The 22,667-nt window shown below is 41.5% G+C and overlaps 1 protein-coding gene across 2 annotated transcripts in view; it reads left to right on the top strand.

Annotated features, from left to right (window-relative positions):
- Nucleotides 1-22,074, top strand: part of ca10a (carbonic anhydrase 10 (inactive)a) — a 324,693-nt gene extending 302,619 nt beyond the window's left edge. For both annotated transcript variants that reach the window (XM_026177459.2, XM_080305677.1), the window contains 5 exons: nucleotides 10,366-10,461; nucleotides 13,319-13,391; nucleotides 16,397-16,551; nucleotides 16,847-17,021; nucleotides 21,133-22,074. In XM_026177459.2, the coding sequence (XP_026033244.1) occupies nucleotides 10,366-10,461; nucleotides 13,319-13,391; nucleotides 16,397-16,551; nucleotides 16,847-17,021; nucleotides 21,133-21,155 (522 nt within the window). In that variant the 3' untranslated portion in view covers nucleotides 21,156-22,074. The remainder of the gene's footprint in view (nucleotides 1-10,365; nucleotides 10,462-13,318; nucleotides 13,392-16,396; nucleotides 16,552-16,846; nucleotides 17,022-21,132) is intronic.
- The last annotated feature ends 593 nt before the right edge of the window (nucleotides 22,075-22,667 follow it).

Raw genomic sequence — 22,667 nt, 5'->3', positions numbered from 1 at the left:
AACCCCTTTCTCATTTCACACACATCATCAAATTGGGCTCATGAGATATCCTTTGAAAACCATGTAAGGCTCCCTCCCACACAGCAGAGCGATTTATATTACATTTGCACTGCTATTTTGTGCTAATTTTGCTTGACAGTTCCAGCAGTATCTCTTAAAGCGGGACTTTTTCTGCACTAAAAAAAGAAAAGAAAACACAAAATTAAATATATCAGCTACATGGTCATCTTACAGAATTTGAAAATATGTGTCATACTGATCATAGAGATTTAAAGTTTTATATTCATTTGACAATTCTGGAAAGCTCTACTTCAAATTCTGTACATCTGACTCTCCAAGCTTGCAATTATAGCTTGATTTAATTCTTCATGATCTGAAGGATTGCCAGAAAGCAATGCCGCGAGAGTTAAATATGAAAGTAATCATCAGCATTAACACTCATGGCAGGGATGTCTTCACTTCTTGCCATGAAACCTCTGCTGTGACTGCTTGTGCCAGGTTTGTCATCACTTCTTGCCATGTAGCCTTCATCACAAATGCTGCTCTCATCACTTACTTGCTTTGCTTTTTACCAACACTCCTGGCAATACAGTTGGTGCCAGTATCATCTTCTTCATCACTGCTAGTGCCAGGGTTATCATGCTTAACATGACTTCTAAACATTTTAGTGACTTGGCTGCTCATGTCTGTTGAATTTGTTGAGTATCAACTTCAAAACAATCATCATCACTGTCCTTATCAGTTGCACACCTGCTTAATGCTGATTTGGAGCTGATGTGGGAAAGATCTTTGTCCTTATCTGATTCAGTCTTCAACAGGAAAAGGCCAAAAATATACATCAAAAGCAAGAAATTATAGTTTATCTTAAACAAATTAAAATAAGAAATAGCCATCTTGGTTGCTCCCAAACATGTTTTAAATAAATATATCTTATTTTGCTTGAAGACAAATTGTTGACATTTTTTCCTAAATGATGATACTTTTTCGTTTCTTTTAGGAACTTATTAAAAGTGTCCTTACATAGAGGGCTTTGACTTTAAATACCTTTGGGATTAGCATATCAGTTAGCTCGTGACCATCTTGGAGCTTTGGACACACCAGCTTTTTGTCACAAGCCATTAGAAACTCGAGGCTACAAAAAATAATTAGTTGAAATTGTTGTAGTTAGGCAAACAGAAGAGTTAATTTTATATACTGTATTGAATTATATTATATATCATTATATAGTATCTGCCTTGGTGGGGTAATAGTGAGTGGCAGTTTTTTTTTTTTTAAATAAGATTGGAAACTTTGCCATTATAGAAATACAGGGTGGGCCATTTATATGGATACACCGTAATAACATGGGAATGGTTGGTGATATTAAAGTCCTGTTTGTGGCACATTAGTATATGTGAGGGGGCAAACTCCTCAAGATGGGTGGTGATGGTCACCACCATGGTGGTGGCCATTTAGAAGTCGGCCATCTTGGATACAACTTTTGTTTTTTCAATAGGAAGTGGGCCATGTGACACATCAAATTTATTGGTAATGTCACAAGAAAAACAATGGTGTGCTTGGTTTCAACATAACTTTATTCTTTCATGAGTTATTTACAAGTTTCTCTTTGTTCACAGCCATTGACATGTTGAAAAGGTTAACACGTGAGGAGCGGATCGAAATTGTGTTGATATCTGGTGAACGCAGTAACCGGGTCATTGCAGCAGATTTCAATGCAAGACACCCTACGAGACCACCCATCTCCCATGCTACAGTTAGCAAACTGCTCGCTAAGTTTCGTGAAACTGGTTCAGTGTTGGATTTGCCAAAATGTGGACGCAAGAAAACTGTCACTAATGAAGAAACATCAGTGGCTGTCCTAGCTTCATTCAGCAAGAGCCCACAAGGTAGCACTCGCCGCATGTCAGTGGAGAGTGGCATTAGTCGAACATCCCTTCGGCGGATATTAGCTACTCACAAATGGCACCCTTACAAACTCCAGCTACTGCAGCATCTCAACGAGGATGACCCAGATCGGTGCGCAGAATTTGGAGAATGGCAAAAAAAGTAGAGTAGCAGAAGATTTTGTTCAGTGATGAGGCAAACTTTTATGTGAATGGTGAAGTTAACAAAAAAAACCCCACCACTATTGGTCTGATACTAACCCACATTGGATGGATCCCTTCTAGACTGTTGGAACAACAAAAGTGATGGTTTGGTGTGGTATATGGGGTACAACGATAGTGGGTCCATTCTTCATCAATGGAAACCTCAAGGCCACTGGATATTTGAAATTGCTACGTGATGCAGGAGGGGGAGATACAGGAGAGGTGGAGGAAGATCTCAGCCTGGGTGTTTATTGTCTTATGTAGTCTGGAAGATGAGTGGATGGTGGGGTGGGTGCAGTTTTCTCTGTGGTGGGGTTGGGTGGACTGTCCCGGGCTCTGTGGGGCCGGGAGGCGCTGTTGCACTGGGCCCCGGTCTGGATGGGCCTGGGCCCCCTTTCCCTGGCGGGTCGCGGAGTATGGGGGTGCCCACTGGGGTCAGCGGGGGAGCTGGCCCCACGGAGGGGTCACTTGCCCCTCCCTTCCTTCCCTCCCCATCTCCAGCTGCCTCCCTCTTCCCGCTCCACCACAACCACCCACACATGCAGGGCCTTGGAGTAGGGGTATGTCACCAGGGTGCAGAGGAGGCTACCCCCCCCCCCCCCCCCCCGTCCCCTTCTGGCTGCCTCTCCCTCAACTTTATCCCACAACTTAGACATTCACATTATTCACACTCTCATTACACATACATATAGGATCTTGGGGGTGGGCACGATACACGGAATCCAAAGTACCATCAGGGTGTACACCTCACCCCTGGCGTCGTTGCCCACCTCTCAATTTTAAATACACGTAGACATTGAGGGCCTAGCAGGAGGGACCATGCGCTTACCTGCTGCTCTCTGGCAGGTAGCTCCATGCCCTCCTGGGTTTTAAATGCACCTTAGAACACACATGCATCAACGCTACAATGAGCGGGTGGAGGGAGGTTTGGAGTCTTCTCTCACCCCCATTCTCTGCAGCCTGCTGGAGGGGGGCTAGGAGGAGGAGTTGGCCGTCCGACTGCGGTCTGGAGTGTGGGGCCTCCCTGCTGCTGCGGAGTCGGGGCGATCTGCCTCCCCCTACCGCAGGGAAAAGGGTAACACCACCTGGGTCTGGGTGCAGTTCCCCCCTCCAGGGGCGGGGGCACCTAGACCCGGTTTGTAGAGTACGCTTGGGGAGTGTGATCGTGTGTACAGCGTCTCTTTATGTCTGTCTCCACGTTGGTTGAGTGTGGAGTGAGTGCATATGAGAGCATGAGGGTGGGAATGGATGTTTGTGTCTGTGTGTGCCTGTATGTCTGTGTCTATATGTCAGGTTGGGTGTCAGGCGCCACCTCTCTGGGGACATCTCAGGCCCTCCAAGGTTTGGAGGCCTATCTCCCCCTACCACCACTTCCCCTGCCAGTGGCGGACTCCCTCAGACATCGGTGCGTTGGTGGTTCTTTGTGTCCGGGGATAGACGTCCAGGTACACACCGGCTCACTCCTTGGCGACCGCTTATGGAGCCTGGGGCTCGCTCGGGCCACTTTGGAGGTGGGGTGCCCCCGGCCTCTTGGCCTGGGGCTCGGTCACTCAGGCACAGCTGGCTGCCGGCGGAGCTCACGGGCGCGTCACTGCAACCCCCCCTGGCTTCTGCTCCGCGGCTGCTGAGTGAGCCCTCATCTGGGACTCTCCTCAGCTCTTTCTGGGACAGTGGCGCGGCTGCCCCTCTGTTGGTCTTCCTTGGTCTCTTGTGTTCTGGGGGCCTCTGGATGTCTGGAATTTTGATCTCCTCCATACCTGCTTCATGCCCTGGAGGACGGGGCTGTGGCCCCCCCACACCCTCTAGCAGATCATTACATGTAGGAACCTTTAAAAAAAAAAAACAAGCGCGTCCATGCTCACAGGTGTACACACGGGTGATCACACCCACAAACTACACCCTTTTTGGCTCCTACCTCAAAGCACACTGTGTTCTGTTGATCTTATGTGCTGCACAATAATGTTTAATATTTAGTATTTACTGTCATATTCCCATATATCATTGTGATGTTGTTTATTCTATTACACTTGTTCTCTTCTGCTTGTTTTCTTTTTTCTTTCTAAGCAGGTGATCCAGGTGATTGATAGATGCATTTTTTATTTCTTTTTTTTTTTTCTGCCCGTTCTGTTGGTTTTTGTTTTTTGCCCTTCTCCCCCGTCCCTCTTCTCAGCTGTTTCTCTTTCCCTCTTTCTTTCTCCCCTTCTTTCCCCCAGTCAAGTCTATCCCGTATTCAGTAAGTGAAAATAAAATAAACAATAAAAGGTGAATCAAATGGACCATTATGGCAAGGCTGGGATGGTCAATTTGGTAAAGTAAATCCGTTGGGCATCTTTCTTTGCCTTTAGACAACAATTCTGAAGGCAAAAGAGCCAAACGGGACAGGCAAAAAAAAAAAAATGAAATTGCTACGTGATGATGTGTTTCCCTCTCAAAACTAACTCGGGATCTCGCAAAAGTTGAATTCCAACAATGGCGGCAGCTACTTAGTTGTAATATTACTCTTTCTGGGTCACAAAATACACTTTTAAGATATTTTGAGGCGTGAATGTAGTTGTGTAAACGTCAGATACCTGCTCGGTTTACAAGACATCACATATTTACAAAAGTGCTCCGACGTTTTTGGAGATCTGACACCCACCATTTCGAAGCTAACGGGAGGTCGAGACCTACTACAGCCGGGAGGAATACCGCTTTCCCGGCACATCGTGCCTCGACCTCCCGGTCGGCTTCAAGCTGGCGGCCTCCAAAGAATGCGGCTAAAACTTTTGCGAGATCCCGAGTTTGTTTTGCAAGATCTCGCAAAAGTCCGTCATAATTTTTTTTTTCTCCCATGTCCCCTGCGGGGCTCCGTAGTATATGGAGTGGTTTAAAATGGAGCACTGTAACAAAAAATAATTTCCCCCAGGGATCAATAAAGTATTCTGATTCTGATTATGATTCTGATTATATAAAAATTGGTGTATTTCAAAAATAAAAATATGAAGACACTTAAATTAAATTTCCTGTGGTGGGAAACTATTTTGTGCAACTTTTTTGTATTTGCAGTTTTGAGAGATAAGCCTCTTAAATTTCTCTAACTAGAAATATATGTTAAAAAAACAAAAATGATTTTTAATTTTTTTGTAGTTTATTGCACTTTTTTGCAATTTATGTAATTACTATGCACTTAATGCAGACATATTATTAAAATTTGGGCTATAATGGTTGTATTGATGTATATCAACTTGAAATGCTCCCAAAAATGGCACTACAGCATATAAAATATAATATAAGCTCTGGCGGACTTGGTTCTGTGGTTCTTAAAGGGTTAAACAGCTTATGGCTGGGGTGGCTGGAGTCCTTATAACCAATAACCAATCCTATGTGTGCAGAGACTTTTATCTCATAAACTGAAAAACAATGTCAGATTTTGGTGTCATTTGAAACCTTATTATCAGTAGGAATAGACCAGTTTCCTTCATCTTTTTTTTTTTACCGATTTATATTATCTTATAAAATAACATGATCGTGGACAAATAACTTAAGAAAGTACCATTCAATATTAGTTTTAATGGATTACATTAGGTTTACACCTAATACATTTGACAGTGTCAGCCCCACAGACAGAAAGAGACAGCACTTATTTCTGAAGAGGGGCTCCAGATACATTTAATTCAAATCTTGTCAGGTGTTTGAAAAGGATTTGCCACAGGCAGTCGCTTCAAACATTTTAAATCCCCATCAGCCACAGAAACATACCTTGGATATCCTATTTCAAATATAGTCACACACAGAAAATCCCATTGAGCTAATATTGCTGCGGCAGATTATTGGTCACAGAGCTGCAGATGAGGAGACTCTTCCTATTTTATTTTCTCTTGCTCTAATTATCATTAATCACTATTAAATGGAACATTACACCCACATTTGCACCACAGTAGCTTTGTTGTGAAGGATCTTGGATTAAAATTGCATCAGAACACCAGTCATGGCTTGTTTTGAAGAAAAATATCAGTGAAGAAAAAAAAAAAGCGAAATTTGGGTTTATGCTCAATTACCATTGCAGTTTATTTTGTATTAGCACAGCAGATTTTATCGGAGATGCTTCTAATTCTGTCACATTAGAAAAAAAAACATGGTGAAAAACGACAGCAAAAAGCCAATGCAGATACAAATCTAGAGTGTGATCAGCATATTTGTACATGGCAGCAAGACTTCTCCATTTGCAGGTTCCTTGATACTATACATTATCCTGTTAATCTGAAGAAGGGTCCAAGGATTAACTGAAGCTGAGATGGGGAGCATCATTTCCAGCCCAGCGCTTAGAAAGCTGTTAGTGCTAAGCACCCTTCTTTCCCGTATCGACTTGCTGTCTCCATATTTCCCTATCCCTGAGGGCACCGAGCCATCATGCCATAAAGAGACTGTCATGACCCCTTGTTGTGAGTAATAGTGACCATTCATACCCTATTCATTCAGTGCAGCTTTCCACCCAGGTTTAACTGACCTAAAAATGGCCAAAGAAGCTGCTAACTCACCAAGTACTTAGAAGAGCTGCATTCAGTGGAAAGTTTTAGTGTGGTTGTTTTTTTAAAAGATTTCCCATGGAATCATGTGCAAAATTATTCTTTAATCTTTTGATATATTTCCAGTATTTATCAAACAAGCTATGGTTTGATGTTTGACTTAATGCTGGCCTTGTTTCATTGTTACTGTTGATGTATTAGGTGAATCCCATATTTTTCAGCTTTAAGCCGAAACATTATTTTTTGTTATATGTTTTTGGAAATTTTTGATGGTAATGCTTCTGCAAATGTAAGTCGTAATAATGAAATCTCTTTCTGCCATTCCTGAAATTGATTATTAAGAACTTAGCTCTGAAAAGCTAGCTCTGACAATATACATTAAATGCTTTGTGTGTTTTTCAGTGTGTGGAAGATATTAAATAGCAGTCCCTTGATGACTAAAATATAATTGTTTGCTACAGATTTCAGTGTTGTTGATAATGGAAAAGAATGGAGGAGAGGCTTGTTGTAGATGTTTGTTGTTGCCTTCAAACATGTAGTTACAGTTGTGAAAGGATGTAAACCTAAAAGTTATTGATGGCTAAACCTAATCAAACAAGGGAAAACAGTTAGTTAAAAAAATGTGAAATGTGTTTTCAGTCATCCAGATCATTGTAGTCTGAGGAGCTTGGAAAGAAAAGCGTCTGGATTTCTTTAAGTTTCCTTGAAGACGTTTCACCTCTCATCCGAGAAGCTACTTCAGTTCGAAGAGCAACTGGTGGAGCACTCTAGGCCATTTGACCTCAGTAAATCACATGATAGGGTGGGGCTAGATTTCACAATGGGTTCACCCAAAACCCTGGCTGATTGTGACGCACATCCATTTTCACACCTTGGCTCGTGTGATTAGGTAGAAGATCAATAGGGTCCATGAGGGTCCATTACCCTCTTGGGGACACTCCCATAGGGTTTAAAAATCTGGGGCTCCCCACCAATTGCTTTTAGGACTGAAGAAGCTTCTCGAATGAGAGCTGAAACATCTTAAAGAAGTCCAGACGCTTTTCTTTCCAAGCACCTTAGAAAGATGGGTTGTGAACTTACCTTACTTGACTTATAGTACTTAGAATGTTCCAATGAAGTTCTTGTGCATTGTAGGCCTTTTCCCACTCAGAACTCTAGTGTTACGGAACTACATAATATTCAGCAGAATGAAACACAGCGTTACCGCTGAATCTAAGTAACATGTTCCTGTTACATTGATAGAGGTGTTGAACTTAATAGTTAGTGTGAATTGTTTGAACAGCCCGAAGCTGCAATAAATGATGAGGTACAGTAGGCTCACACATAAAATTACCTTCTTCTGCTCTTTCTGTAACTATTTCTGTGTCTAATTACGACCTCTATTTTCTCGCTCTTTTTTCCTTCTCTATTTGGCAGACATTCTCACTTTATTATGGCCCACACTGGCCTTTTATTGCCCACCAGCAGCACACTTTGGGCAATTTGTCATTGGGAGAGTGGGGATGAGTTCTTTTGGCTGCCTCTGCCACTCTCACCTAAAAATCTAATCAGATCAGCAAAGGACTCTAATCACTTCCTCTCTTGCCTTGATTGCATTTATAGAAGTTCTGCTGTGCTGCACTCTCCCAATCAAGTATTCCATAATTACTCTCCTCTTATAATTGTTTATTTATATACCCCTGTACAGTATGCTCTTTGCCAGTGAGTGAGGAGAAGTTTATGGAGGTGAGGAGGGAAAGCCTTCGAGAAAAATCTGAAAATTATTGCCAGCCGTTTGTGCTTGAAATAAGTCATTTACCACCTTTGTATTCATGGGGTCATTGTGTATTACCACATATTGAAAAACTATAACGTAAAGGTAATACATTTTTAGGCATTCTGCCAATCTAAGAAGTAAGTGACAGATTTTTTAATACCCAAAAAAGGAGACTTTTTCTCCTGTGCTAATATTTGTCTGCTTGGATAAAATACTATGGGTATAGTTTTTTTATTATTTATGACCCAAATGCTAAGCTAATCAACCATCCACAATGCTATGGGTTAGGAGTAACTGTAACGGAACTGTAACCCCTAAAGCAAAGAAGATATTTTGTGAAAAAATAGTAAATAGTTTTTGATGCGGGCAGCACGGTGGCATGGTGGTTAGCACTGTTGCCGCACAGCAAGAAGGTCCTGAGTTCAATTCCACCATCAGGCCGGGGTCTTTCTGTGTGGAGTTTGCATGTTCTCCCCGTGTTTGCGTGGGTTCCCTCCGGGTACTCCGGCTTCCTCCCACCGTCCAAAGACATGCAGCTTGAGGGGATAGGTTAATTGGAAAATCCAAATTGCCATTGTGTGAATGTGCGAGTGAATGTGAGTGCGAATGGTTGTCTGTCCCTGTGTGTTGGCCCTGCGACAGACTGGCGACCTGTCCAGGGTGTACCCCGCCTCTCGCCCTATGACAGCTGGGATAGGCTCCAGCACCCCCCGCGACCCTGAAAAGGATAAGCGGAAGCGAATGGATGGATGGATGGATGGATAGTTTTTGATGCATGAAGGATGATTACATTTTTTGCAATGAATGTGTATAGCTGCCAGAAGTGCAGACTTCTTGCAGTTCCTGAAATGTGCTTCTGCTTGGTAGTCTCGGGAGCTAGAGATCAGTCCGTCAGGATCTCTGCCCCTGGCCGTTGCCCAGCACACACTGCACTCAACTCCTGTGGCACCTCATGCAGGTGGTGTGCCTGTAGAAGGGTGGACCCATAATCCCCTCTTTAGGCTGTGCTGGGGCCCGTGGACATGGCCACAGGGTGTGGCACCGGTAACCCTATCCCTCCACCCCTCCACCACAATAAGTTAGCAATTCACGGAGGGGACAAAGGGTATTGTATTTTATATTGTATCGTATCTGCATAACTGGCAACCTTCCAGTTATGTTGAGCTCCCCAACCCCCTGAACCACGGTCGCCCCACCATGATGCTATTCCCAGATTTCAATGACCTCCCTTAGCTTGCAGACCACGCCAAACTACAAAGATCAGATAAGAAAAGTAGGAAACAAGACACAGGAATGGCACACAAAAGGATCGGAAGGCGTGATTTATAGATAAAAAAAATTTTATTTGTTTGTTGCATGGGTTACTTTCCTGTCAACTACAGAAATGTATTTAATTTCCCTGTCCTCTTTTGCTTTCAGTTCATTGTTAAAATCTGATACTTTTAAACCTTTTCTCTAAGAAGTGCCTATTCATGATATATTGTATATCTTTCAAATGCACATAGGTTAGGCATTTTAAATGTAAGAGTTGGAAGTTGAGCGGTTGGGTCTGCCCATGCCAAAACATCAGGCTTAAACTACCGAACAGCTGTTGTGGATGAAGCATCTGTCAGTCAAACATTAACCTCATGCTGGGAGATTGTTTAGCTTTCTCAGCAGGCTGGCCTTGGAGCAAATAATGACAGAACATCCCCGTCTCTTAATGTCCTTCATATTACTTCTGTCCTTATACACATTAAGTATACAAACTATCTGTATGTCAGCTGCTTCCATTTTAATTTACCAGAGATTTGTATTGATTTTCCCTTTTTAATCATCTGATATGCTAGCCATAAAGAAAGATTTAAGTGAATGATTGAGTATCAGTACAAGGCAACTATACATTCTTGACAAAGGTGCTCAAAGGTTTCTATTTTATAGTAACTGTTTCAAGCACCTTCATGATGTTTAAACTAAAACTATCAGACTGATGTTTTTCTTTCTGTAATTCCCTACTTCTCTTCTCTTTATGTTCCAGGTTCAGCTGATCCACTACAATCATGAGCTGTACACAAATTATACAGAAGCTGCAAAAAGCCCCAATGGACTGGTCATAGTGTCTATATTCATGAAGGTAAACCTCATACATATGTTTAATCACTGCGCGAATACAAATGTGTACTTGTATTCACTCACAGAAATGGAATTTTATCTTGACACAGAACAACTTACAGTTACTATGGCGTTCTGACTTATAGCAATAAAATCCAGTAGAATGCAAATTGCTACATTCTGAGTTTTATACATTCATACTGAATCTGGGCATAAACGCCATGTTAATTTTGACCTGGTTTAATCAGTTTTTAAGTATTACAAGCCAGTAACAATATACTTATTCAAGAATAACTTAAAGCAGTTTTCCTACTTTGACAGAATTCCATGACTTCTATGAGTGTGGAACTCACTGTCATGAGTCATGAGTGCTCCCGGAAAATTCCAAAATAAAAAAATTAAATAAATTTTTTTCACCTCAAAGTTCTACACACAATACCATATAATCACAAAGCTAAAAACATTTGTTTGACATTGTTTCAAATGCACAAAAAATAAAACATCTACGTAAGTTCATGTGGGTGGCTGCAGGTCAGGAGGTATAGCAAGTCATCTACTGATTGGAAGGTTGGTGATTAGATTCCTGGCTCCTCCAGTGTGCATGTCAAATATCCTTGGGCAAGATACTAACCCCCAGTTGCTGTCTGATGCTGTCTGATGCATGCATCAGAGTATGAATCTGAATGTGTGTGAATGTTAGGTAGAAAGCATAGGTGTGAATGGGTGAAGGTGGCATGTTGTATAAAGCTTGTTGAGTGCTCCAGGAGAGTAGAAAAGTGCTATATAAGAATCAGTCCATTTACCATTTATTTAAAACCTTTACAATTACACTCATATTTGAACTCGGGTGCATTCTGTTTGATTGGAGCCCATCTATGGTAAATTTAGTTGACTGGACATGATTTGGCAAGAACTGTCTATATGAGGTCCCACATTTGATAGGATATGTGAGAGAAACAATGCCATGTTTCTCTCACATACACAGCTGGGACGAATAGAAATAATGACACAGAGAAGCAAAACTAAACACACTGAACACAAGAGACTGCCGAAACAAAACAGGAAACACTAAGACACAAATTCAACATGTGGCAAGACACATGGCTGGGAGGGAGGAACGCACATGAGAACAGAATTGACTGGAAAGACAGAGGAGGGGGCCAAAAGAGGGAAACACTGACATAATTCAGTGTACATACATGAATACACAAGAGAGGCAGGCAGGGGGAACGTGGAGTGAAACACAAGGAGGAACATGTAAACAGAAAATGGAAACAAGACAAAGGTACACACACACATGGGAAGTGAGGAACAAAACACAAGGGGAACCTCATAAACCTGATAATTAAGGAATTCAATAAATAAGGGATTATAGGAATAATAAACTGAGATCAGCAGAAAAATCCGAAACAATAACAAGAATAAATTCAGGACTGTGAAACTTGAATCATAATAACACAAAAACGCTCAATAAAACAAAATAAACTCCAAAAGCTGTGTCCAACACCCAGCAAAGCTTTGCTTGACAGTGTGTTTTCATTTTAGTTATGGAGGTCAGAGTAAAGGATGGACTTGAAGCCATTAGCTGAACAAAAATCTGATTTTCATGAGTTCATGTCAGGCAAGGTTAGACAAAAAAATAAATCTTTGATTTTTACCATACCTAGCATTCTAGGAATTATCTCAGTACTAGACAACTGGAGGACAGGCTTTTGAACAGGCATGTAGCCAGAAACTGAGACTTACTATACCAGTAACAGCCTTTTTCCCCAGCCACAAGGAAAGTGAATGTTTGTTTGTTTTGTCTTTAGCAATTTGTGTTTCCAGAGCAATTCATCCAGGTAAGTTTATATGGTACTGTCCTAGCATATTCCTTCATTATTCTTGTTTTGACAATTAGCTGTACACCTGCTCTGGATATCTGCTCCGTAATAGCATAAGTGCCTAAATGACTGCAAAGCTGCTGTAAGAAATGTCATCTTACGGCTTAGCTGTTTCTCCAAGCACACACTGATGAGGACACTTTAAAATGTTTCACAACTGTTTACCTACAGAAAATAGTGAGTTGCTTGTCAATTGAATATCAGTTCCACTTTCATCAGCATGCAAATTCAGCAGTGTGTGAGACTGGGCCACAAGATGAAACTCAATATCACAACATGAGTAAGAATATGTGGATGTATGTATACAATAATCAAATAACAAAGGAAGCAAAATCATAGTAAAAATGTGTGGAAAATGCAAACTAAAAACAAACAAACATCGGGGGTTTCAGTAGCCTATCCTCATTTTCATATACTTCTTAAGCAAAAAGAAAATCACAAGGTTATGTCTTTGTTTTAAATAAGAGCTATACATGGAATCCATTACCTAACCCAGTAGTAAAACTCACAGGGGTCAAACTGGCCCAGCAGTGTTTCCGTCTATTGTGGATCCACAGAATTAACAACTTGGCTCAGAAACTGATTGTCTCCTTCTTCCACTCTTCTACTGAGTGTGCGTCGACCTAAAGCATGTCTGCATGGTTTGCCATCTGCTTCTCAGCAGAGTGAAGTGCACTCATAAGGGCCATTTCCACTGCCCAGAAAATTATCCATTACCCACTTGCCTCCCATGAAGACATTTACAACTCCTGCTACCTCAACAGAGGCAGACTTCAGTTCAAGTTCTGCTGTCATTAGAGCACAGTGTTTGAGGCTTTTTTAATAGTCTCCTAAAAAGGTGATAGATTAAAAAAATACACTCTCATTATACTTGGAAGTACTGTCCCAAATAGATTAAATTTCGTTTAATCATACAAGAGCAGAGCTCTCAACTCATTATGTGACCATTTAACCTCACTCTTTTGACCCTCTTTTTTCCTTTTCTCTTTTTTCTAGATTGCTGAGACCTCGAACTCATTCCTGAATCGAATGCTGAACAGAGACACCATCACAAGAATAACATATAAAAGTAGGTGGTTGTGTGTAATAAGTTGTTAAAGCACCAATCATAAATTGGCCAAGCAGCATGCTCTGCATAGTGCTCCAAGTGGATCACAGTTCATGTGGTTTGCATGGTTGGGTTGGATAGAACCTGTCCAGTGTCATCATCCTCAGCACAGAGGGGAGCCCTCAGGACTGTGTTCTGAACCCTCTACTTTTCACCCTGTTGATACGTAACTGCATCCCCAGGGTTGCTACCCATCACATCGTGAAGTTTGTGGATGACACAGTACATGGTGGGCTGGTCAGAATCAACAACCTGAATATCGATAAAGCTCGGGAGGTCATTGTCAACATCAGAACCAACCCAGCCACGTCCCACTTCTCATCAACAACACAGCTGTGGAGGTGGTCAGTAGCACCTAGTTACTGGGGCTGTACATCACGGATAACCTCATGTGGTCTGTGAACACCATGTCACTGGGGGTGGGGGTGTTGTTGGGTGGCAGAGGTGGATCTTTTGGGTCCACTAGGAGGAGCAGCAAAAAAGCATGGATTTTAACAGCTGTCAAAACTCTGTCAGATATGCTGTTTCGCACACACTGACTCACAGAAACACACATACAGATGCTGTCACACACCACCCACTCATACCCATGAGTCCTTAGGCATATCCCTCTCACAGCCAATAATGCTACCAGCCCAGCATTTTTCTGTTTTTCTTCCCAAAAGCACAGATTTACACTCAGGTGTATATGAAGATACATATACATTAAAAATCCACACCATCAAATATCAGTGTAGGTGGAGTGGCCTAAAGTGCTTTTTATTTTTTCACAGCTCCTATTCCTTTGATGCATCAGTTAGTATTTAGTAGTGATGCAGCTGATTCAGCATTAAAGCTGCAGCAGCCCACCACTGTGACCTCAGCACAATCAGTAGCCCATTTGTCATGAGAGGACTAGTAGACAGCAAGTTATAGCGAATGGAGGGGGAGAAAGAGAGGAAGAGGAAGTTGTAGTCTGTCCAATTAGCATCCTGACAGTGGAGACAGTTTGAATAAAAGAGGTTTTGTGTTGCCACACCAACAAGCTGTCATTCACAGAACAGCAAATGAAAGAAGTGAGAAAAAATGAAAGAGTTGTAATGATAACCAGACTCCGTATGAGAAGTGACTCAAATTACAGCTTATTTGTTACACCAGTGTATTTCACTGTTTACTACTCAATTGGAGTACACAGATTTATGCCATCCACTGTATTTGTTCTACAATTGCAGTTGAGTTAGAGTACCCTAGTAAGTTTCTGTATGAATGAAAATATCAGCTCAGCAATTTATGTTAAATACTGAATTTTATAACCATCCATCCATCCATCTTCATCCGCTTTATCCGGGGCCGGGTCGCGGGGGCAGCAGCCTAAGCAAAGAGGCCCAGACCTCCCTCTCCCCAGCCACCTCCTCCAGCTTATCCGGGGGAATACCAAGGCGTTCCCAGGCCAGCCGAGAGATATAATCTCTCCAGCGTGTCCTGGGTCTGCCCCGGGGCCTCCTCCCGGTGGGACATGCCTGGAACACCTCACCCAGGAGGCACCCAGGGGGCATCCTTGTCAGATGCCCAAACCACCTCAGCTGGCTCCTTTCGATGTGGAGCAGCAGCTGCTCTACTCTGAGCCCCTCCCGGATGGCCGAACTTCTCACCCTATCTCTAAGGGAGAGGCCAGCCACCCTTCGGAGGAAGCTCATTTCTGCCGCTTGTATCCGCGATCTCGTTCTTTCGGTCACTACCCACAGCTCGTGGCCATAGGTGAGGGTAGGGACGTAGATCGACCGGTAAATTGAGAGGCTCGCTTTTACACTCAGCTCCCTCTTCACCACGACGGACCGGTGCAGCGTCCGCATTACTGCAGCTGCAGCCCCAATCTGTCTGTCGATCTCCGGCTCCCTTCTCCCATCACTCGCGAACAAGACCCCGAGATACTTGAACTCCTCCACTTGGGGCAGGAACTCATCCCCGACCCGGAGTGGGCACTCCACCCTTTTCCGGCTGAGAAACCAGTTTCATTAAAATCATACACTGACTCATTTTTAGAGCTATGGCCAAAACAAAACAACCTGCAAGCTTTAATAAAAACTGAAGCAAATGCAGATGTGCCATAAACCTACATAATGACCAACATGTGGCTAATCCTCTAGTTGCAAAAAGTCTTCAGGCTGTATAGAAGCATATGGGAAACTCAGTAGAAACTTTAGTTTGAATCACTAATGTTAGGTCATACTAAATACAACATTTTGTGAATTATAGTCCCTGTTAGAGTAAGGAAATGCTCACTGACTAATAATCTGTCAATCACAAGTTTTTTGCCAACTTGGAGGACTGGATTTAGATTCCAAACATCAAGAAGAAAAATGTGGAGCTCAAAGATTTCATTAAGCATTAACCAATTAGCGATGTCACAGTGACTATGTGCATCCTTTATATACAGTCACATTTACGTTGCATGGTACTCTAACAATTGTGCTGTATGAATCAGTCTCCATAAAGATATACACCAGAGAGTTGTGCATGTCTCTAAATAATGGAGTGCTGCTTCTCCTTGGTCAGGTTGGTTGAATTTGGTGCCAGTGTCCAACTCCCAGATCTGATTACTTTCTGAATATCTAAAAACATTTGGACAATGATTTAGCTCTCACATATCTTTCCCTTATAATACTACCACTTATTTAAAGTCAAACAAAAAACACGTGACTGAAAACTTTCAGCACTGATTACAGAATTACAGCCATTTTTTGACATAGTTCCCCATTTTTAAAGACTCAAAAATAATTGGACAAACTAGCATAACTGCAAATAAAATGATTGCTTTACTGCTTGGAAGAAAATCACAGTATATGATAATCTTTTAGTAATTTGTTTACAAATCCATTAATTTTTACATGTGGAATACAATTTTTGTACAACTACATTTCCAGTGTCTTCCGATGAAACATTAGAGATCTCATTTTGTTTCGGTTTTCTGCCTTTTTACCCTGCAGATGATGCATATCTACTGAATGGCCTGAACATAGAGGAGATTTATCCAGAAACAAGTAGTTTTATCACATATGATGGATCGATGACCATCCCTCCATGTTTTGAGACTGCCACGTGGATCTTGATGAACAAGCCAGTGTATCTCACACGGATGCAGGTGAGCCTCATCCACCAGCACAGACCTGAAACAAAGCTCCCAGAATACACTGGGGCTTACCTGTCTCAGATCAGGATTCTCTCTCAAAAAATTACTCTGTGAAATATGTCTACTCACATTGAGGCTTTTCCTCCAAAATCTCTCCTCCTGTGTGTAATCTTCTACTCAGACCTTGCTGGAAATTAATGCAGTGAATAAAAAAGGCTGGCTCACATTTCCATGATACTTTAGCCAATTTTGCTTCTCTTCCCTCCCCCTCTTTCTCACTCTCTCTCTCTCTCTGTCTTGATGTTAGATGCACTCCTTGCGGCTGCTGAGCCAGAACCAGCCCTCTCAGATCTTTCTAAGCATGAGTGACAACGTTCGTCCTGTGCAGCCTCTAAACAACCGCTGCATCCGCACCAATATTAACTTCAGCATGCAGGGCAAAGACTGCCCAAACAACAGGGCCCAGAAGCTCCAGTACCGAGGTAAAAACTACTTCTACAAATGGCTGGTTTGGGTAACTTTCTCAGTGTCTGACATTTAAACAATATTTACTTACAGATATTGTGATATCTGTCCTTTCATAAGATCGCACAATTTGGTTATAACATTTGTTTTTGTGCACACAACAGAGCAATTATACAAAAACAAATATATAAAATAGGCAAGTCATATTTCTGTAAAAAAAACAAATCTTTTGAACCCGAAAAAAATACAAAGATGCTGCCGTTATTTTTCTTAGTGGTCATACTAGACTGCTCCTTTACTGAATGTGCTACACTAGGCAACTACTAACAAAAAATGCTAGGAAAGCTTTAAGAAATGTACATTATATGAACAAAAGTACTGAATCTTTTACACTTTACACCTATAGAAGCTAAAAACAACAACAAGCACATCAGAAACAGTTTTGTTGTACATGTACAATCACAAGAAATGACTATTCTATTTTATTCTAATGTTGTATTAAATTGTTTTCAAAATGGCAACAGAGTTTCAAAGTATTTCTCAATTCTGGGCTTACACATTACCAGCCTGGAACTAGGTCCAGATTACAGCAATTATCTTAGTGAATAAACCATTCATTTTGATAAAATGATCCCCACAAATAAGAAATGAGATCATCTTCTTCTTTCAGCTGATTGCACAGGTCATCACAGTGGACTCACAACACAAGCATTCTCTTCTGAAACACTGACTCTCCTTCACTACGTCTATGAATCTTATCTGTCATCATCCTCTTTTCCTCCTTCCTGCCAGCAGCATATTAAACATCTTTTGCCCAGCACATCCACAATCCATCCACTGCACATATAGACTATCTCAGCCTTTCCTCCTTAACTTTGTCTCCAAAACGCTGAACGTTGCCCCTCCGACATGCCTGATTCTAATCAGTCCTTTCTGGTCAATCACAATCAAAATCTTAACTCTACCACCTCCAGCTTTGATTCCTGCCTTTTTGTTACTGCCACAGCTGCCAAACTAGAACATGATAGCAGGTCTCACTACCATCTTGTAAAGCTTCCCTATCATTTTTGTTGCTATCTTCCTGTCACAAATCACCTGTGACACTCATCTCCGCCCACCCGCTCTCTTTTTCACCTCTCTTGTGTATTGTCTGTTGCTTTGTATAACTGACCTCCTTGCAATTTTGCAACTGTCTCCCTCTCATTTACACACATGTATTCCTTCTTGCTTCTCCAGGCTTTAATGCTTTTTCTCTCCAGGCTCTCTCCCACCTGCTGCCTACTCTCACTACAGATCACAATGTTTTCTGCAAACATTATAGTCCATGGAGACTCTTGCTTGCCTGCTTCACCTCATCTGTCAATCTGTCCATCACCACTGCAAATAGGAAGGGCTCAGAGCTGATCTCTCATGTAATCCCACCCCACCTTGAATCCATCTGTCACTCCTACCCCACATTTCACTGCTTTCTCACTGTCCTCATAGATGCCCTGCACCACCCTCATGTACTTTTACGCTTTTTATCAACTTGTTCTGACTTTGTCTGCAGTTTTCCATCAACACTCTCAAAGCAAAAATTGCACCTGTAGTGCTCTTTCTCAGCATGAAGCCACTACTGCTCACTAATTGTCACTTCCCTCTTTAACATTCAACAACTATTTCCCATATCTCTATAGTATGGCTTATCATCTTTATCCTCCTGTAGTTATAACAGATCTCCATGTAACCTCTGTTCTTGAAAATCAGTACCAGTAGACTTCGTCTCCACTCCTCAGGTCAGAGGAATGGTTCAGATGACATCTCCTTACCACCTTGGTAAGGTGGTCTTTCCATTTGTTAGTACATTTCCAATTGTATTCTAAGCACTCTAACCTGCAGCACATCCTTTTCAGCTTAATCTCTTACTAATTGAAACAGACCATTTTCTCCTACCTAGTGTCCAGCTTCTAGACATCTCCATATGAGAACTTTTCTTTGCCATACACCGGACAAAAAATCTTGGCATTGCACTTCATCTGTACTTTTCCAGCATTCTGGTAATTCTTCCCTACCACCCAGAGGCTGTCTTGACTCCCCTCTAAATTCTCTGCAACATTCTTCCTTTTTCAACTTCCAACATTTAAGCATTGGCTCCGCCTTCACTCACTCCTTCTTGATTTCCAGAGTCATCCTAGAGACTACTGTCCATTGCTGCCTTGCTACATTTCCCTCGTCAACGCCATGCAGTCTGTCTCTTTGAGACTGAACCTTCTCTATAGGATGTACCTGATCTGTGTACACCTTCCTCTGCTGTTATATGTCACCTTATGCTCCTCCCTCTTCTTGAAGTATGTGTTCATAGGTCTTTCCATAATTATCATCATCTCTGTTCCTTTCACTTATGTATCCATAAGTGGAGGCTGAATCCTGGTTTACCATAGCTCTCAGGAGCATAGGGAGGGTTTGTCGTCTGTATCTAGTCTCTCATTGGTTCTCTGTTCAGCTATTTGACATTCCCTTGCCTTCCTCTTAAAAGATGAAATTATTATTCTAGGGAGCAGTTGTGGGGAGAGATTTCAGAAATTCACCCACCTTAGAGTCTCCTGAGCATCAAACAAAAAGCACTCTGTGTTGCGAAAACACCAATGTAGACCTGCTTCTTTTAATTGTTCTGAGAATTGAGGACCTTCAGGATGAAGTAGGGTGGGGATGTCTCATTAAAAGGGGAAATGTATCTGCTTTCTTACAGAAACATGACCCCACATTCTTGTCACACAATGTCAAACACTGTCTTTCTGTTTAATGGTGCCAACACGCACACAAGGTGTCCTTTCCTGTCAGTAGTGCATTGCACTACTTCTTAAAGATTCTCTTTTAAGGAGCGAAAGCTTTAAGGAAGTTGGAAGGATGCTGGTGGAGTCTGGAGTTCATGAGTCTGTGGTTTGTGTCCAGGTTTGGATTTGAGTTTTGTGATGATTTACAATGTTTACACTTTCTTACTTTTTCTTTCAATTACTTACATTAGTAAGTTCCAAGTGCAAAAACAACTTGTGTATGTTTAGACACTGAAAACCAATTTGTTACATTTAGGTACTGATAACTGTGTTTCCACAAGCCCCGCTGGTTTAGAGACTTATTCATTATGAAGAAAACAAGACAGTCAGCGATCCATCGATTTGCTTTGCAAGGGAGGCCTCGTCGGTGTCTACCACAAAATGACCCCAACGACGGGCTCCGCTTGCTGCCTTTTATTGGGAAAACAGTTCACACAATACATATCACAGCAAAAGCACCGCCCACGTAAAACCCCCAAATGGTTACAAAGGCAAGGCACTGTGTGTATATGTGTGCGTGTGTGTGTGGGAATGTGTGTCTTCCTGAACACAACTGTTTCTACAACATCCTGGTCATAAAGAGGGTAGTCTCCCCCACACCCAATGTATGGTTCACCATAGATAACACAGTGAAGCCATACAAAGGGCAGGAAGCTTACCAAACATCAAACAGAATCTTCACAAGGGATGTGTAATAATCCTCCCCCAGCACAGAGTGGCTGGAGAGGTGGTCAGGGACAAAGGAATGTCTTGATCCTATAGATTGAACTAAGACCTTACAAATTTAAGAAGCATAATGACAAACATTCAACAATTAGACCTAACAATAACTACTTTGTCAGTCTTAGATACTAAAACCTACTTGAACTGCTCAGCTTAGGCTTAAGAAAACAATTAGGCTTTTGTCTCAAATACACCTTCTTGCAACATTCTTGAAACCATGTGGTCCTTCAAAAATGTTTATGAAAAATCTGTAAATCTTTCCATAAACATACACAGATAAACATAAATTATCTATCAAGATGCATTAATACAAAGATTCATAACCTATCTATTAATTGAGCTAAACAGATCAAAGCCGATCATGATAACAGACTGTAGCAAATTCCTCCTGCCTACATCTACACACATTTATGGCATTCACTTAAGGCCATTTTAAACTGTAATCCTGGCTAAAAATGAAAAATGGTGCGGGGTGGATGATGTCAGAGAACAGCTGAACCGTGAAGAGCGCTGCATATATATATATAAAACTGTGTTCATATATAATTATATATAATTGTATGTCCACTCCTGTCCCACTTCTCTCTTCCAGTGAACGAGTGGTTGCTGAAGTAGCCTTCTCAGATGAACGTGAAGACGAGACAGAGATGGAGTTCAGGATGAGGGGAGAGAAATAGAAAAAGAAGTGAGGCAGGGAAGAATGAAGAAGAAAACTGGTCTCGAGGCTGTATCTCATCTAAGACTTTTTCATGGCATTGTATAAAGACAAATAACACCAGACATTATTTAAATGAAGGAACTTTGCATTGCAAGGAAAGAGACTCTTCTTTTCATACAGTGAGAACTGTTTGAACCTTTGATCAAACACATGCTAACAGGTCCTTTCCCCCACTGAACAATTATATCTATATGAACATTTTGATATCAATACTTTTTGGGAGAAAACAAAAAATAGACAACCTAAAAAAAACACGAAGCATTTATTTGGTAGCCAGTCAACCACTATGACAACCTTAGGGACCTTTGTAGATAAAAGATGTTGCTATCAGTAAGAAATTCCTAGAACTAAGTCATTGCCTTTCCCCTGCTCAACAATATGGAGCCATCAGGAAGACTCACGTGGACGTTTCATTTCAGTCACCAACAGGGCATGCAATCAGCAAAACCAACAGAGAGGGAACACAGCCTTACCTTGTCATTTTCCAAAACTAGAGTAATGCCATGGGACAACTTCCAAAGCTTTCATATGGTCTCAAAGCTACTGGTGTCTTGGCCTCATATGTACATATTATAATTATCAATACAAAAGAAAAATGAATGTGTAAAGAAAAAAATAATGAAATAACATTCAAAAAATATATTAAGAAGATATTAAAAAGACAAAAAGTTAAGAATTTTAAAAAGCTTGGCGCACTTTGAATTCTGCAGCAGTTCTCAGTCTGAGCTGATGCCTTTTATTTCTGTTTTATTTGTTTACAATGGTCATACACTGTGTTTGATGTTATCAGCCCAATAAATGTGTCTGGAAAGTTAACTTTGGAACATGTTTCACTATCTGAGGATTTTACTTGTTATATCTCCACCTGTTTGTACTGTTTCACATTAAATATGTTCATGTTACAGTATTCCCCTTTAGAGGCTTGCTCAATAACTCTGGCCACACCGAAATGGATGCACCGAAATGCTTGCAGGTAGGCTTCAGAATCTCAGAATGGGCAGCTTGGAATTGCTGGTTAGGATACAGATCAAACTCAGGTAGCACTGTCAGGGTTACTGTGATCTGTAGTACTCTTTTAGATCACATCAGTTGACATCAGAGGACATGAAAAGAGGAACCTCACATGTTAGGAAATGCAGATCTAGCAGATTGCTGCCTGCTTTACAGTAATGGTGTCTCCATGGGTTGCTGAAGAAAAATTTTGTGAAGAACTCAATGGTGGAAAATGTCTGGCTCCGGGAGAAACAGACCATCAGCATGGTTGTGACAAGCATATTAAAGCCCAAAAGCAGGAAATGTATTTTAGAATTTATGGAAAGAAGAGTGACCAATGTTGCAATTATAAAGAGAAACAACAAAACGAAAGAAACCAAATTTCCTCAAGCAAAAAGTAATACTGCTGACCAAAG

Source organism: Astatotilapia calliptera, chromosome 8, assembly GCF_964374335.1.
Source record: "Astatotilapia calliptera chromosome 8, fAstCal68.1, whole genome shotgun sequence".
NCBI lineage: Eukaryota > Metazoa > Chordata > Actinopteri > Cichliformes > Cichlidae > Astatotilapia > Astatotilapia calliptera.
This window is presented reverse-complemented; position numbering and strand designations above follow the sequence as displayed.